This window comes from Theobroma cacao, chromosome 9 (genome assembly GCF_053813885.1).
Source record: "Theobroma cacao isolate CCN51 chromosome 9, ASM5381388v1, whole genome shotgun sequence".
NCBI lineage: Eukaryota > Viridiplantae > Streptophyta > Magnoliopsida > Malvales > Malvaceae > Theobroma > Theobroma cacao.
The window spans coordinates 49,294,448-49,309,882 of NC_142647.1; the positions used below are offsets into that span (position 1 = coordinate 49,294,448).

Sequence of the window (15,435 nt, forward strand, 5' to 3'; positions counted from 1 at the left end):
GGCCAAGCCTCTCCAACCATTACTGCGTGAAAAAACATTTTTTTAACGAAAAAGGCTGGAGTTTTTCTGAAATCTTCCAAACAAACAAACACACACTTGTTATCCATGGTGGTCATAGCTGATAAGTGAGAGAGGCTTTTTAGCCTACAAGCTACATGAGCTTAACTGAAACCTTTAGGCTATCTTCTTGTAAAATATCTATACCAAAATACCCAACTTTCTAATGTTGAGCAGTGTTTAATGAATTGAACATTTGCATAATCTAGCCCTTTTAATTTCTATTCTCATCATCCTACTTCAATACAAGATATGCCGCAAGCCCATATTGAATCCAACCTTTTGCAAGTCCAATCAAAACCCATTTTTGAAGTCTCATTTCTCCCCCATGTACTCAATATTCTACAGTAACTACCCTCAGGTTTTCCCCTTGGTAGCAAAATTAGATCATCTTACAGATGGTGGTTGTAAAATTTGATAATGCATTAATCATAAGCTTTGATACTCTTAAAGAAAGGGTTTGCTTAACTACCCATTTGAACCATTAGTGATCTAGTCTAAACTCAAAGACCCTTTAGTTTTCACTGTCTATTTGGTAGGTAGGCTTTAGACTAACATAATATTGGTGTGGCTTCTTTCTCCTCTGCTTCAATTCATTCAAAAAGCTTTATGCAAGTTTTTGACTGAAATGCAAGACCTAAACAAAGAATGAAGATTGAAAGCTAATTATGAAGCAGAAGTCCTCCTTTCTACAAATAGAGAAACCAACCAGGGGAAAGTGAAGGAAATCATTGACCCTGGCTGATGGCTTTGCTTGTATATATTGTCATTTTTTCTTCATTTAATGCCTTTGATCCCATTCTTCTGTCTTTCAATAAACTTTCCAATGCTTTCTTTCCCATTGATAGCCAGCCAACTCCTTACAGCATTAATGTATGGTGTCAATTAATCAATTTCAAAGTAGATATAATTTAAAGTTATCAAAGTAGGTAGCATATACATTAATTAACTCGTAATATCTCATTTTTCATTCGTTTCTATTGATGTAGTGAATTAGATATCCGTCTTAAAATGATTTTTTGTTTCATGGAAAAAGGTGGGGGAGGACAGGAAATCATTTGAGAAAAGAATATGCAGCCAGACTATACATTTATGTGACAACATATTTAATTTGGAACGGTCCAAAAATTCAACTGCATCTTTGGCCACCCTAGGTCTTAAGGGTACACCAACATTTAATGTTGGATTTGGGGGTCCTCCACTTCCCAAACTTTTCTTCATAATTTCATGTTAAAAAATGCCAACATTTATCTCCATGCATCTTTTGGCAGTGACCCTTTACTTTATTTATTTATTTATTATTATTTTTTATCTGAAATTTATGCAATTTTTTATCTTCCATTCTTATTTTTCCTACTTACAATAATTGCAAAAAGTTGTAACCCTTGAACTACAACTCAATTGTTCATTGACTTTCAAGAAAAGAATTTACATATACAATCTAATCTGTCGATCGAGATTAGATTTTTGCATTATGTCACGACGTAACGAAATATAAATTATTATTACGTTATCCAAATCACGATGAAAATATTCTTTCATGTGGATTCATATTTGAAATATAAAAAGAGCAACATGAAAGTGAATAAATAAAAAACGAAGCCTAGAACCATAAGTGATGAGGGGGGTTGATTTGAATAAAATAACTATAGTGAAAGCTCAAGAGAATGCTACTTTTTTACATCAAGTGGCTAATAAATTAAAGAAAGAAAATTAAAAACCTTGTATCACTGTGGAAATAAAGTGGGTTTGTCATATTATAGTATTTGAGTACAAGTGTCCTTGTTTTACCCTCCATAGGCAAATGTAGGGAGGGGGATGACCCCCACCTCCTCCTCTTCCATTGACTCTATCTTGCTTGAGCAACACCCTTAACCTAAGCAGCCCAAAAGAACACAAACAATGCCCAGTCTCCATCCATTTGTGGGTTAAAACTTTATGGTGAAAACAACAGAGGATGGGAGAGAGAGAGAGAGAGAGAGAGGGGAGGGGGAAAGGAAATGATGTTTTAAGAGCAAAGGAAGAAGGAAAGAAAGAGTAGTACAAAATTCAATAATAAGTTTGGCAAAGAAGCAAAGGCAAGAGAGAGAGAGGTGACAAAGTGGATGACCTTGGGTGGGACCAAGTCTCCACTTCAACGACACCAACCTTTCAAAGCAATGCCACGTCAGCATTCTATTGATTTACGCAAACATGGGAATTGGTTTTTTTTTTTTTTCCTTCTTTTATTTTTGTTTGGGGTGGGGGCATGGAGCCGGGCCAGACAGGATGGGCCCACATGATTGGACTAAAATGGGGCCCAAAAGGGGTTAAGGAAGCACTGGCATTATTCCTTTCCTATGATAAAAGCAATGGCTCATGGCAAAAGGAGATAGGAACCCTCCACCCATAGCCAAGAAGAACACAACATCACTAATAAAGCAAAATATAAAATAAATAAATACATATATATATAGAGAGAGGAAGAGGGGGACAAAGTGGAAGAATGTTAATCCCATCATCACCTAAAGTTTACAAAAGAAAACACATAGCCATTTGACTTTGTTATCGCTCATCATATACCATTGATTGTACTACACATTTTGTAGGGAAGGGAAATTTATATATACATATATATATCATGCATACCCTATCTTCTTCTTCTTCTTCTTCTATCACAACATGTATCACATTTTGATCAGATATGGCTAGATTTCTTACTAGCCCAAAGTGAGAAAAGAAAGAAAAAAAAAAAAAAAAAAAGGAAAAGGAGAGCAACAAAGTCTAAGATGATGTTGAATCGTGAAGGTTATGTTTTCCATTGCAAAACAACTTAGGGAGAGTTATCATGGGTTTATATTGCATCATAATCATCACCAAAAATTAAAAGGAAAAACAAAAGCCATGTGGCAGAGAAAACCCGGATGATTACAAAAACATCGAAAATATTTGGTGTAAATATCACGTTAAACGTTTCAAAGTAAGTAGAGTAATGGATAAACGTAAACACTCAACACTTTAACCGATTTAACCTTTTTAGAAAGATAGTACTGGCCTCTTTGAGTCTTGACATAAACATCAAGAATATACCCATGGACCAGCTTCATCTTTACATTTACAATATGTAATGTGATGTGGTTGAAAGGGAGAGGGAGGGAAAGGGTTTTGTGTCTGAGGTGTGATAAACACATAACATAATCATACCGACAGCACCATGGATGGAGCAATGAAAGGGCTTAGCTTTTCTTTTCTTTTTTTGCTCTCTTCGGCAATTTTTTCAAAGTCAAAATCGTTTGCTTTTTGTTTTTCCTGCAATAATATTTGTAATTTGTCCAACGCATTGGCATGCTTCATGCCCTTTGCTCATGGGCCGCAACAACACCCAGAGAGAGACAGAGGAGAGGGGAAGCAAAGTCATAGAGGGCAGATTGGAAAAATCTTTTCTCTTTTGACAATAAGAGTGGGGGGTGGTCTTGGGTTGGGGTTGAATCTAAAAGCTTTCCATTATCAGATCCAAACAAAGATTTGTTTTCAATCATGTCTGCGGTCACTTCCAGTTTATACCTTGTAAAGAAACCATGAAATTATAAAAGAAAAAATACTTTTAATCTTTTTATGCTAAGACTGCACAATATCATACAATTTCAAGCCCAACTCAATTCTATTGTGAATAGAGCGTTTAAAAGTCAAAAATCGATTAAAGTATCTCGATTTATGCATGAATTACTTGTCTATGACGTCTCTTAGTGCCAGCATCGATCCTGTTATTTGGAAGGAGAGAAACAGGGAAAGACTTTCACCTTCTTTATTTTTTTCCCTCTCTTGGGTGCTTGAAAGAATCAAGTAAACTTCATTGCATTGCATGTTTAGGGTATAATTCATTGGATGGACTCCCATGTCTTTAATGAACCATGTGTTATGATACAAAGTCTGATCTAATTTGTTTGTATTAACTTAAGAATGAAAATCTCCTATCCTCATTTAATGTTTTTTTTTTTTTTTATAATTTTACGTCACGTGTTGAGTAATAATTGTTCAAAAAACAATATACTCAAATTAATCTTATTTCTCAATTATAATATCTTGGGAAGATTGGGTATATGGGTTTCTAACCAGTAGTATCAAGAAATGAAGCAAATCTCACAATTTATTGACAAATTAAAGATCAATTCAGACACTAGGCTTAATATGAAATTATGTGTAGAAGATCCCCACAGTTTTTTAATTTTTATTTTAAAAATACTACTGAAATACACACAATCATTGTATCTAAAAGATTAATTTCAACCTCACTTGAATACAATGATTTTATACTCTTTTCCCCCTTTGTTGCTTGTGATACAATTTTAAGCTCCTTTGGCTTTTTGCCTCTTTATTAATTGATAAAATACATAGGAAAAAAAACCCACATAGTAATAATTAATCAAGTCAAATTGAGTATAATTTCCCATGAAGAAACAATAATACTTAATTAATAATAATAATTTCAATAATATTATTATTATGATATTTTTGACAGCATGTGGATTTGTGGGTAACACGTGATGTTACTTTTCTCGCATGCCAAAAAGCAGATGAAAAAAAAAAGCCCATTCCATTAACTTATTTTAATTAAACTTAATTATTTTAATTTAAAATCATTAAAAAAATTTATTTATTTATTTATTTTTATTAACGGGAACAACTAAACCGATCGATTCAAAGATAAAGAATATCGTCAATGTATAAACTATGACCGAAAACAGCATTTTTTGTTATTATCCATTTCGTATTTCGTAAATATTTATTTTTTATATTTTTATTAATAAAAATTTAAATTTGTTCGATAATTCGAGATACCCATTTTCGAGTACTTTCTCGTGTTCGTTAAGGGAATAAAAGAAGAATTATGCTAGTGGAAGTCGAAGTGTCTTGTTTACTAAAGGAATGGAGAAAAAAGAGGAAGGGAATTTAAGGTTGCCCGAATGTCTCCATGCAAAGAATGTAGTGTTGTAATACAAAAATAAGACCGACCAAAGCTAATGTTGCTGTCGTAACAAAAAATCCCAAAAATGTAAAAAAAAAAAAAGGAGAAAAATAGTATTTTTGCTTTATATAATTGTTGGTCTGGAATTAAGAAACATATTATATAAAGCCCAATGGTCCCTCTATTTTGTTTTATTTTATTTTTTTGGGATTTTTATTTTTAAAAAATTTGTCCATGTTCCACTACTACAATCTCGAGACTGCCACTCAATCAATTATTTTATACATATTTTTTTATATTTCGTTTTTCTCCCCCTGTTTTTTTTTTTTAAAATTGAAGAATATTCTTGTCTTTTGGTTTATTGAATTAAAAAAATGGTAAAGGAAAAGGAAATAAAAAAAAATTGTTGATTAGTAGCATCATCCCCTTCCTTTTTAACCCCTAAATCTTGAAATTTGTCGTGTAATTGAATATTGTTTTAATTATTTTTTTTATATAGCGGCTTAAGAATATTTTAATATTCTTTTATCCCATGCAATTAATCATTTATATATGTTTTTCGAGTTAAATAAATTTTTATAAATTAAAAAATAAGTAAAAAGAAAACAATAAAAAAGGAAAAGAAAAAAAAAAGGTTGATTATTAGCATTATCTCATTTCTTTTTAACTCTCAAATCTTGAAATTTGTCGTGTAATCAGACATTTCTTTAATTGTAATTTTTGGCATAACCCTTTAATAAAATATTGACATTCTTCTATTACGTTTAATTAATTTTTTATATTTTATTTTAAATTAAATAAATTTTTATGAATAAAAAAATCGATAAAAAGAAAACAATAGAAAAAGGAAAGGAAATAAAAAAAGAGTTGATTATTAACATCGACTGCTTTCCTTTTTAACCCTCGAATCTCGAAATTTGTCGTGTAATCGAACATTTCTATGATTATATATTTTTTTTCTTATTTTATAAATAAATAGAGAACACTATGATTTTTTTTAATACAATAAAGTTTTTAATATACCACTATTGTTTTACTTCCTCTTACCCCCTCCAAGTTAAAGTGCAAGTGGCTTCTCCTTTAAGCACTACTAAATCAAGCGTTATTTCATTTGGAAAGTTCGATTCCATATTTATTTTTTTATTTTTATGAAAACATAAATAATTATAAATTTTTTTCTTAAAATTTGATATGTTAAAGATACGTTGTTATGAATTTGATTAATCAATTGATCTATAACCCATAATTTATATAAAATTAATAATGATTGTCTTTGAGAATTTAGAATTGAAAGAAGAGAGATGTATTTCAAATAAATTTATTTTATATTTTCATTAATTTCTAATCATATGAAACATTGGATAAATAAATAAAGAGTCAAAAAGGAAAGGAAATATATTACTATAACTGAAAAGAAAACAACAATCATCATCAATTGAAAATTACAAGTAGGGAGTAGGGGGACTTGACTTGGAATGGGAATTTATTCTAGTTGGACAGAGAGCCCTCCAGAACCTAAGTTTAAAGCCAAAAAAGAAGGCTGGAGTCATGCCACTGTGTTTGACTGATCACCCATTCTCCTAAAGTTTTCCACCCTCAAAGCTGATGAAGGGTTTCTAGAAACCTTGCCTCTGTTCTTCTTAACTCTCTCTGGTGAAGAGTCCTTCAAGGAACTGAGAGGGGAAGAAAACCCAAAGTCAAAATGTTTAAGATCATGGTAGAACTGGACATTTTGCAAACTGGGTTTCATCTTTGGATTCTTTTTTTTTTTTTTTAATTTGTTTATCTTTGGGTAGATCAACATAACAGCAACACGACACCGTTCTTGCTAATAAAGGATTTTGTGTTCGTTGGACATGAAATTTGGTAAGAGTATTTGTTTACAACTTCCCATTTGTAGGATTAGAACTTCAATCGCATAGATTGTGTGTTCTTTTCTTGTATTAAAAGCCAAACCATAAACAAACAAACAAGGACAAAGAAAGGGTGCATGAACAACAATTATTGAACTCAAGAAGCATTGTTAACAACGGAAAGTTACAAAAGAGAAAAAGGATAATTAGATAAAAGAAAACAGGGATATTTCAACTAATCCTATATGTAATCAGGTGATATATTTGATAACCAAACACCTAACCCTACAGGACAAAAGACAGAACAAATCCATTATCCACTGATGTTAACATAGTTTGGTTAGATTTTGTTACTTAATGAAGATCAAGTTTTTATAGAAAGATACCTATGGCCTTTGCATCTTAATCTCGATTAATTTTATATTATAAAAAAAGTTTAAATCTTGTTCATTGTCAGAAGAGTTAGCCAGACAGGGCTAACATGTCAATTCAGATGAACAATAGGGAGAGTAAAGTAAATGAGCTGAGCTGGTGAAAATATAAAGGGGAAGAGAAAAAAAACATCTCCGATAAGCTTGTCGGTTTGCGTGCAAATGAACTCTCTTTCTCTCTCTTTTATTCCCCCCACTGTTTCAAGCTCAGACTTAGATCACTCACTGTCACAACTTTTTTTTTTCCTTCTCTTTCTCTCTCTTCATTCTCTTTGGACAAAGATTTGTATTTAATATCTGGGTTTTTTTTTTCTTTTCTAAAACCCTTATGAGAGTTCAAATCTTTTCTGTGTTTTGTGAGACTTTGTTCTTCTTCAAACATGGTTAAGATTTCAGTTTCTCTTCACATTTATGTTGTTGGGTCTTGCGAAACGCCAGCTTTTTTGTGATGCTACTACTTCTGGGCTCTCTTTGTTGAGAGAGCCTGTCAAAGCTCTTTCCTTTTTATCTTTTGGTTCCTTTCATTTCCTTCGTCACTGGGTAGTTAAGTAGTAGTAAAAGGGTTGAAGCTCGCTTGAGAAACCTGTTCAGTGATATCGAGCTTGCTTGGTGGTAGGCAGTTGTTTTTCTTTGGTATTGGGGATCAAGATTTGTTGGGGTTGTGTTCTTGGAAAAACGTTTTGAAAGTTGGATCTTTGGGGCAAGATTTTGAGAGCCATTTTCTTTTTCTTTTTCTTGGGGTTTCATTTCACCAGCTTGATCATCATCATCATCAGCTAAAAAAATAAAAGACAAAAAACCTACAAAAAAAAAAACCACCCGCTTGGCTTTTACTTCGGGCTGACTCAAATCAAAACTCCTCATTTTAGTTCCTTCTTTCTCTTTCTCTCTCTTTTTTTGTTTTGTATATCATAAAAAAGGACGGACTTTACTAAGAAACAAAAGAATCTTAGTTCTGAAGCCGAACCCTGCAAAACAAGCAGCTCTTTTAGCACTCAGCTCACAGCATCTCTCACTTTCTGTCTGATCACTTCTTCATATATAGAGAAAGATTGGTTTTTGCAATCTTGGTTTTAGCAAGAAATGGCTATGGCGGTGGCCCAACACAGGGAGAGCAGCAGTGGCAGTAGCATCAACAAACATCTTGATGCTGGCAAGTATGTTAGGTACACAGCTGAGCAAGTTGAAGCTTTGGAAAGAGTCTATGCTGAGTGCCCCAAGCCAAGTTCTTTGCGTAGGCAACAGTTGATAAGGGAGTGCCCCATTCTTTCCAACATTGAACCCAAACAGATCAAAGTTTGGTTTCAAAATCGCAGGTAGGAAAAGCTGATCTTGGTTTTTGTTGTAGATTGTAGTTGTTATAAACAAAAGATAAATTGGGTCTTTTTTAGATGAGTAGAGTAGTTTCTTTATTTTTATGGAGTTAGAAAATTTTAGTTATGGGGTTGTCATTGAGGTGTGCAGGTGTAGAGAGAAGCAAAGAAAAGAGGCTTCAAGGCTGCAGACTGTGAATAGAAAATTAACAGCAATGAACAAACTGTTGATGGAGGAGAATGATCGGTTGCAAAAACAGGTGTCTCAGCTGGTTTGCGAGAATGGGTATATGAGGCAACAACTGCATACTGTAAATGTATCTTCTTTTAGTCTCTCGCTCCTTGATCTTTTCCAATTCTCACTAATGAACTGTCTCAAAATGTATAATGTTAAAGTTTCTGTCCTTTATTTGCGTTGAGTGGAATTTTGGTACTGGATATAGTAGTTTAGTTTGTTTTTTGCCTGCTTTTGGTGTTAGGCATTGGATAGATCTTTGTGGCATGCTAATTTTTAAGAATTGAAATGTCTTTAATTTGCCATGATGGTTATATGAGAATTTTGTGTCTTATGGTCCCCATGTGGTGTTTGCCTCAAATTGTGTTACTTTGTTGTTTGTTCTCGGTTCTTTCTATATATGCACAATTCCACCCTTACCCCAGTTTTGTAATCATACCACTTGCTGCTTGCTTTGTGTTAATGGATCATTGTGGCCTATTGCTAGACTTCCCTTAAGGTGTTTTGACATTATTTCTGTTTATTTTTGGATTTCTTTGCAGGCATCAGCAGCAACTGATGCAAGCTGTGACTCTGTGGTTACCACTCCTCAGCATTCATTGAGAGATGCCAATAACCCTGCTGGGTAAGTTCGATTATTAACCACAATGAACCCCCTTCCCCCCTCTCTATATCTATCTATCTATCTATTTAATAAATGTTGTGACTTTGTTATGCTCTTGGCAGACTCCTCTCCATTGCAGAGGAGACCTTGGCAGAGTTCCTTTCCAAGGCTACGGGAACTGCTGTCGATTGGGTCCAGATGCCTGGGATGAAGGTTTGTCATTGTCTTAAACAGATGCTATTTTGATTTATTTTCCCGTTGATTGATTTTTTATGTGCATCTGGTGATATTATGTTTCTTGCGTCGCAAATCAGAAGTATCTCTGAGCTAATTTGCTTAAATTTGTTGTCAGCCTGGTCCGGATTCGGTTGGGATATTTGCCATTTCCCAAAGTTGTAGTGGAGTGGCAGCTCGAGCCTGCGGTCTTGTAAGTTTAGAACCTACAAAGGTATGAATTCTATTGTCATCATAAAAAATTGAGACATGTATTTCTGTTGTTATTTATTAAACTTGATCTATTTGATTTGAACAAAACAATTAAATTATGTTAATAGATTGCGGAGATTCTTAAAGATCGTCCATCTTGGTTCCGGGACTGCCGGAACCTTGAAGTTTTCACCATGTTTCCAGCCGGAAATGGCGGAACAATTGAGCTTGTATACACACAGGTGAAGAATTATTCCAAGATAATAGTTTTTATTTTATTTTATTTCATATATGAATGAATGTTTACTCTTGTAATGAGGAGACTAAAATCAGTACTGTTTTAGACGTACGCTCCAACTACGCTGGCTCCTGCAAGGGACTTTTGGACTCTAAGATACACTACAACATTAGAGAATGGCAGTCTCGTGGTATGCATGTCGTGCACTTGTTACTTATTAAATAATGTAAATCAGTGCTATGTATGAGTAACTAAGTCAAGGTTGAAATATTGCATCATGTGGTACGTGCAGACCATTTCAATTGCATATTTGACTGTCCTATGATTGCTTTTGTTTGAGGAGTTATGCTCATTTTTTCCCCTTGAAGGTCCATGTAATTTGATATACATGCTTCTTGAGGGTAACATGATATGAGGTGCTGATAGGATTTTTCATTTTTTGCTATCTTTTTTAAGGTCTGTGAGAGGTCTCTTTCTGGTTCTGGTGCTGGCCCAAGTGCAGCTGCTGCCGCACAATTTGTGAGAGCTGAAATGCTTCCTAGTGGCTATTTGATTAGGCCTTGTGAGGGTGGAGGGTCAATCATCCATATTGTTGACCACATGAATCTTGAGGTAGGACTTCTGATAAGTAGGTACTTTGCGGACACCTTAAGATGTCACTTTTGTGGCAAGTCTTAATTTCTAAACACCTTATTGCAGGCATGGAGTGTGCCAGAGGTGCTGCGCCCACTTTATGAATCATCAAAAGTAATTGCTCAGAAAATGACAATTGCGGTGAGTAGATTGCCTACTGCAGTTGATAATATTCTAGTGCAACTCTGAAACATGGTTGTCTAATCAACAAGATCAAACAGATTGCTAAAACGAATATGAAGTATTGAAGGATAAAATTTTGCCCATAAATCTTTCAGGAAACTTTAATTGTTTCAGGCCTTGAAATGCACACCACAACCATTTGTTTAACGGTGCAGATTCATGATTTGTAAATTCTGTTTTATGATGATGATGTTTATTCACTTTGTTGTCAAGTACCCTATTGGGTTTGGTTGTCCTTTAAACAAACAGAAAAAAAGAATGTAGAAAAGTTTCTTTAATTTCTTTTTTATTGCCTGGAAAGGCATTTTGTAAAGGTACTCATTGATTGATCTCTGTGAAGGCACTGCGCTACATTAGGCAGATTGCTCAGGAGACAAGTGGTGAGGTGGTTTACGGTCTGGGCAGGCAGCCAGCTGTCCTGAGAACTTTTAGCCAAAGATTAAGCAGGTAGCTGCAAGATTATATTAAATCCTTGTCTCTATTTCCATTTCGAGTTTGATTGTGCAAAAGCAAAGCACATGTGTATGTCCCCCACTTGTTTACTTGAGCATTTAGGAATCTGTTATGCTCTGTAGTTTCATTGAAATATTGTGTGTCTGTCATTTACTTGTAGAGGCTTTAATGATGCAATAAATGGATTCAATGATGATGGATGGTCAATAATGAATTGTGATGGTGCTGAGGATGTGATAATTGCAATTAATTCAAGCAAGAACTTGAGCAGCTCCTCGAATCCTGCCAATGCTCTTTCGTTCCTTGGGGGTGTTCTGTGTGCAAAGGCATCCATGCTGCTTCAAGTAAGTTATAGAAAGCCCCTGAAAATAGGAACCTTTTTTCTTATTCTATATTTTTGACTGTTCTGATAAAATTGCACATTTAGTAAGCAAGGATTCTTGTCCTACATTACCTACAGCATTTCTTTTTTAATGGAAGTGACAATTAGGTAAATTGTTAGTTGGAAGTTGGAAAATTTACTTCTTGCACGCTAAAGTTTAAGACTTTTACGCACTGTCTTTGATATTGAAACTAATGGGACTACAAACCTTTTTTTTTTTTTTTTCTATCAGAATGTTCCTCCTGCCGTGCTTGTCCGTTTCCTGAGGGAGCATCGCTCGGAGTGGGCTGATTTTAATGTTGATGCTTATTCTGCTGCATCATTGAAGGCTGGAACATATTCTTATCCTGGAATGAGACCTACAAGGTTTACTGGGAGTCAGATCATCATGCCACTAGGCCACACTATTGAACATGAAGAGGTATATCTTCTGTGTTCATTCGGTTCCTCTGTGGTATACTACATGGTTGATTTGTAAGCAGATAGAATTCTACAAATTTAGCATATGTTTCAATTATACACTATAATTTACACGTCAGTAGGGCATCCATGAAATGCCCTTCTTTTAATCATTTACTTAATAGTTTTAAGTGCCTAGTAGGGTGTGAATGTAGCAATTGGTATTGCTTCTTTCAAATGATTAATCATTTGTTCTTTTTCCTCTTTTAAGAGTTTTCATAAAATGCATTTTCACTTTTGTTTCACTTGTTTTCAATTGAAAGTAGCGTCTTTACTCATCTGTCCAATAAACTTTGCTAATGCTGTATGTGTCATGTATCAGTTACTTGAAGTTATAAGGCTTGAAGGCCATTCTCTTGCTCAAGAAGATGCCTTTCTATCAAGGGACATTCATCTATTGCAGGTGCCTTTCTCACAATTACCAGTTGAATGTTGATGTTTATTTACATGTTAAATTGAAATATAGAATTCGGCACTTTCTGTCATTTTACTGGTTTTTTGCATGTTTAACATGAAATCAATATGTTATCATTACTTGATTGAATATCACCGTACTTTCTCAACCTTGCACGTGTTTTACTTTATCTGTATTATGATCTCTGCAGATATGCAGTGGAATTGATGAGAATGCTGTGGGAGCCTGTTCGGAGCTTGTCTTTGCTCCAATCGATGAGATGTTTCCAGATGATGCTCCCCTGCTACCTTCTGGATTTCGCATTATCCCATTGGATTCAAAACCAGTTAGGTTTCACTGCACTTTACCTGAACTTTTCCTTCTTTTTCCATTATCAATTTTTATAACAATTTGTAATCGTGTGAAAAACATGGAAAAAAAAAAGTCACCGTAGAATTGGGGAAAGAAAAGAACTAATAGTATGTTTTGAGCCCACGTACTGAAAGTCCTACAAAAAATGCTAATGCCATAGAATTATGACGTAATGAGTGCCATAATAAGACACTAATTGGCTTAACCATCTTGAGATGAACATTAAAAACTTTGAACATATATCTAGTTTCTGACTTCAGCTTTTCATCCTTTTTGAAGTGATATTGAAGAATTTGTACAAGACTAGATACTAATGGTGTTATTATTCAGTCTGATACACAGGATTCATTGACCACAAATCGGACTTTGGATCTGACTTCTAGTCTTGAAGTGGGGACAGCAACAAATCATGCTGCTGGAGATGCTCCATCATGTCAGAACTCACGATCAGTGTTGACAATTGCCCTCCAGTTTCCCTTTGATAGCAATCTTCAGGATAATGTTGCAGCCATGGCACGCCAGTATGTCCGTAGTGTCATTGCTTCTGTCCAGAGGGTTGCCATGGCCATATCTCCATCAGGATTGAGCCCAACTGTAGGACCAAAGCTATCTCCAGGCTCTCCGGAAGCACTTACACTGGCTCACTGGATCTGCCAAAGTTACAGGCAAGTTTTTTCAATTTTTGTAAAACATTAGTAGTTTTTGCTAGCATGCCATGCTGAAATTTTTATGTGCTAATGTGTCTTTTTCATTTCTCCTTCCTCAGTTACCATTTAGGGGCAGAATTGTTGAGAGCTGAATCTCTTGGCGGTGATGCAGTATTGAAGAATCTCTGGCAACATCAGGATGCGATATTGTGTTGTTCATTGAAGGTACAGCAACAATTCCATTGGAAATTCTATAATACTAGAAGCTTATCTTGAAACCTTGTATGTCGGGTTTCACATGCATTTTTGATAACTTGTTCAAATCCATTGAGTTTTAGATCTAGAAAATCCTTCATGAACAATAGACATTGTTCTTAAGTAATGCTTTTTGTTTGGGTTTTGCAGTCGCTACCGGTTTTCATCTTTGCAAATCAAGCTGGGCTTGACATGCTGGAGACAACTCTAGTTGCTCTACAAGACATCACACTGGATAAAATATTTGATGAATCTGGACGCAAGGCATTGTGCTCGGATTTTGCCAAGTTGATGCAGCAGGTAAGTCCTAACTAAAAATACCAGTACTTCCACTTTGCTGTTAGAATGCCTTGTTTTGTTTTCACAAGTAGATATCAACTGCACTAGTCAACCCAAGGTAAATATATGGCACAGGAAAGGAAGAAAGAGGGATGCAGAAATTTGTCTTGTAATTTTACATAATTGGCTAAAAAAATCCCTACTTTCTTTCTCTACAGGGCTTTGCATACTTGCCTGCTGGAATCTGCATGTCGACGATGGGACGCAATGTCTCATATGAACAAGCTGTTGCTTGGAAAGTCCTTGCAGCTGATGAGAGCACTGTCCACTGCTTGGCCTTCTCTTTTGTAAACTGGTCTTTTGTGTGAAAAACATTTTATAATTTATTTGTCCTATACCCTGGCTTTTCCCTTAGCTGAACATGGAAATGATGAAGGAAAAAAGGAAAAGGGAAATTGAAAAATGGAATGGAAAAGGAACAGAAAAAAGTTTTGTAATATTCAATCACCCAGCTCAGGTTTGCATTTTATTAATTTAATTAAATTTTTATTCAGTGCACCCAAATTTTGTTTTTGAACAGTGTAAAGGTTTTTCTGGAGTTAAGAAACTCTGAATTTGGGAACAGGGAGTAATCTCAGCATCTGACCTTACAACTGTGCCCATGACTCCCATGGCAGCATCCTCTGGCAAATCATTCAATCCCCCATTTACAGTCTCTTCCAGTTACCAGGAAAATTCTTACAGAACTTACAAAACATTTTCATATCTCAGTACCTGACAACTGTCATGAAGTAATGAGCCCACACAGGTCTGCAAGCTATCGACCCATGTTGGGATTCTACCCAAAATTCATGGCCTGGAATCACTAACATATATAATGGTTAACACAGGTTTTGGAATAGGGCAACTGCTGAGAGTGAGTGTCGGTTACAGAGCTGACCTGACCTGCCTCGACCTGACCTAGTAGTAGTACTGTGAAAGGCAGGCAGCCGCAGCACGCAGCTCTAAGCAGCAGAGATTTTGACACAAGTGGGCTGTGTTGTTTGCACTGTAAAAACTTTGAATTGTCCCTTGATTTGACTTCTCTGTTCACCCAAGTTTGGCCCTGGCAAACTCCACTGTAACAACTGCAACCAAAGACCATTTAAAGATGAGACATGGTTACTTTTCCCCCTGCTCTGTGTTAATTATTTCTATGTAGTACATATGGTAATGTTATTTTCAATTTCTTTTTTCTTTGGTTTGGTGTTTCTTATTTATTTCTTGCAATGTCCGT

The 15,435-nt window shown here is 35.1% G+C and overlaps 1 protein-coding gene across 1 annotated transcript; it reads left to right on the top strand.

Annotated features, from left to right (window-relative positions):
• Positions 1-7,459: 7,459 nt before the first annotated feature.
• REV (Homeobox-leucine zipper family protein / lipid-binding START domain-containing protein) lies at positions 7,460-14,717 on the top strand. The gene is made up of 18 exons (XM_018128065.2): positions 7,460-8,602; positions 8,751-8,916; positions 9,377-9,459; positions 9,561-9,651; positions 9,791-9,886; positions 9,993-10,106; positions 10,209-10,292; positions 10,559-10,714; positions 10,802-10,876; positions 11,259-11,365; positions 11,532-11,715; positions 11,986-12,174; positions 12,535-12,615; positions 12,818-12,952; positions 13,309-13,643; positions 13,745-13,850; positions 14,031-14,180; positions 14,378-14,717. Exons 1-18 carry the CDS (start codon positions 8,370-8,372, stop codon positions 14,525-14,527), a joined length of 2,535 nt encoding a protein of 844 aa, XP_017983554.2. The 5' UTR covers positions 7,460-8,369; the 3' UTR covers positions 14,528-14,717.
• The last annotated feature ends 718 nt before the right edge of the window (positions 14,718-15,435 follow it).

What these genes read in the sequence shown, in the direction of transcription:
- REV (XM_018128065.2), top strand. Translation starts at nt 8,370, where the DNA reads ATGGCTATGGCGGTGGCCCAACACAGGGAGAGCAGCAGTGGCAGTAGC. An exon ending in TTGACCACATGAATCTTGAG is followed by an intron (nt 10,715 to 10,801) that starts GTAGGACTTCTG and finishes ACCTTATTGCAG; the next exon opens with GCATGGAGTGTGCCAGAGGT. An exon ending in AGGCATCCATGCTGCTTCAA is followed by an intron (nt 11,716 to 11,985) that starts GTAAGTTATAGA and finishes TTTTTCTATCAG; the next exon opens with AATGTTCCTCCTGCCGTGCT.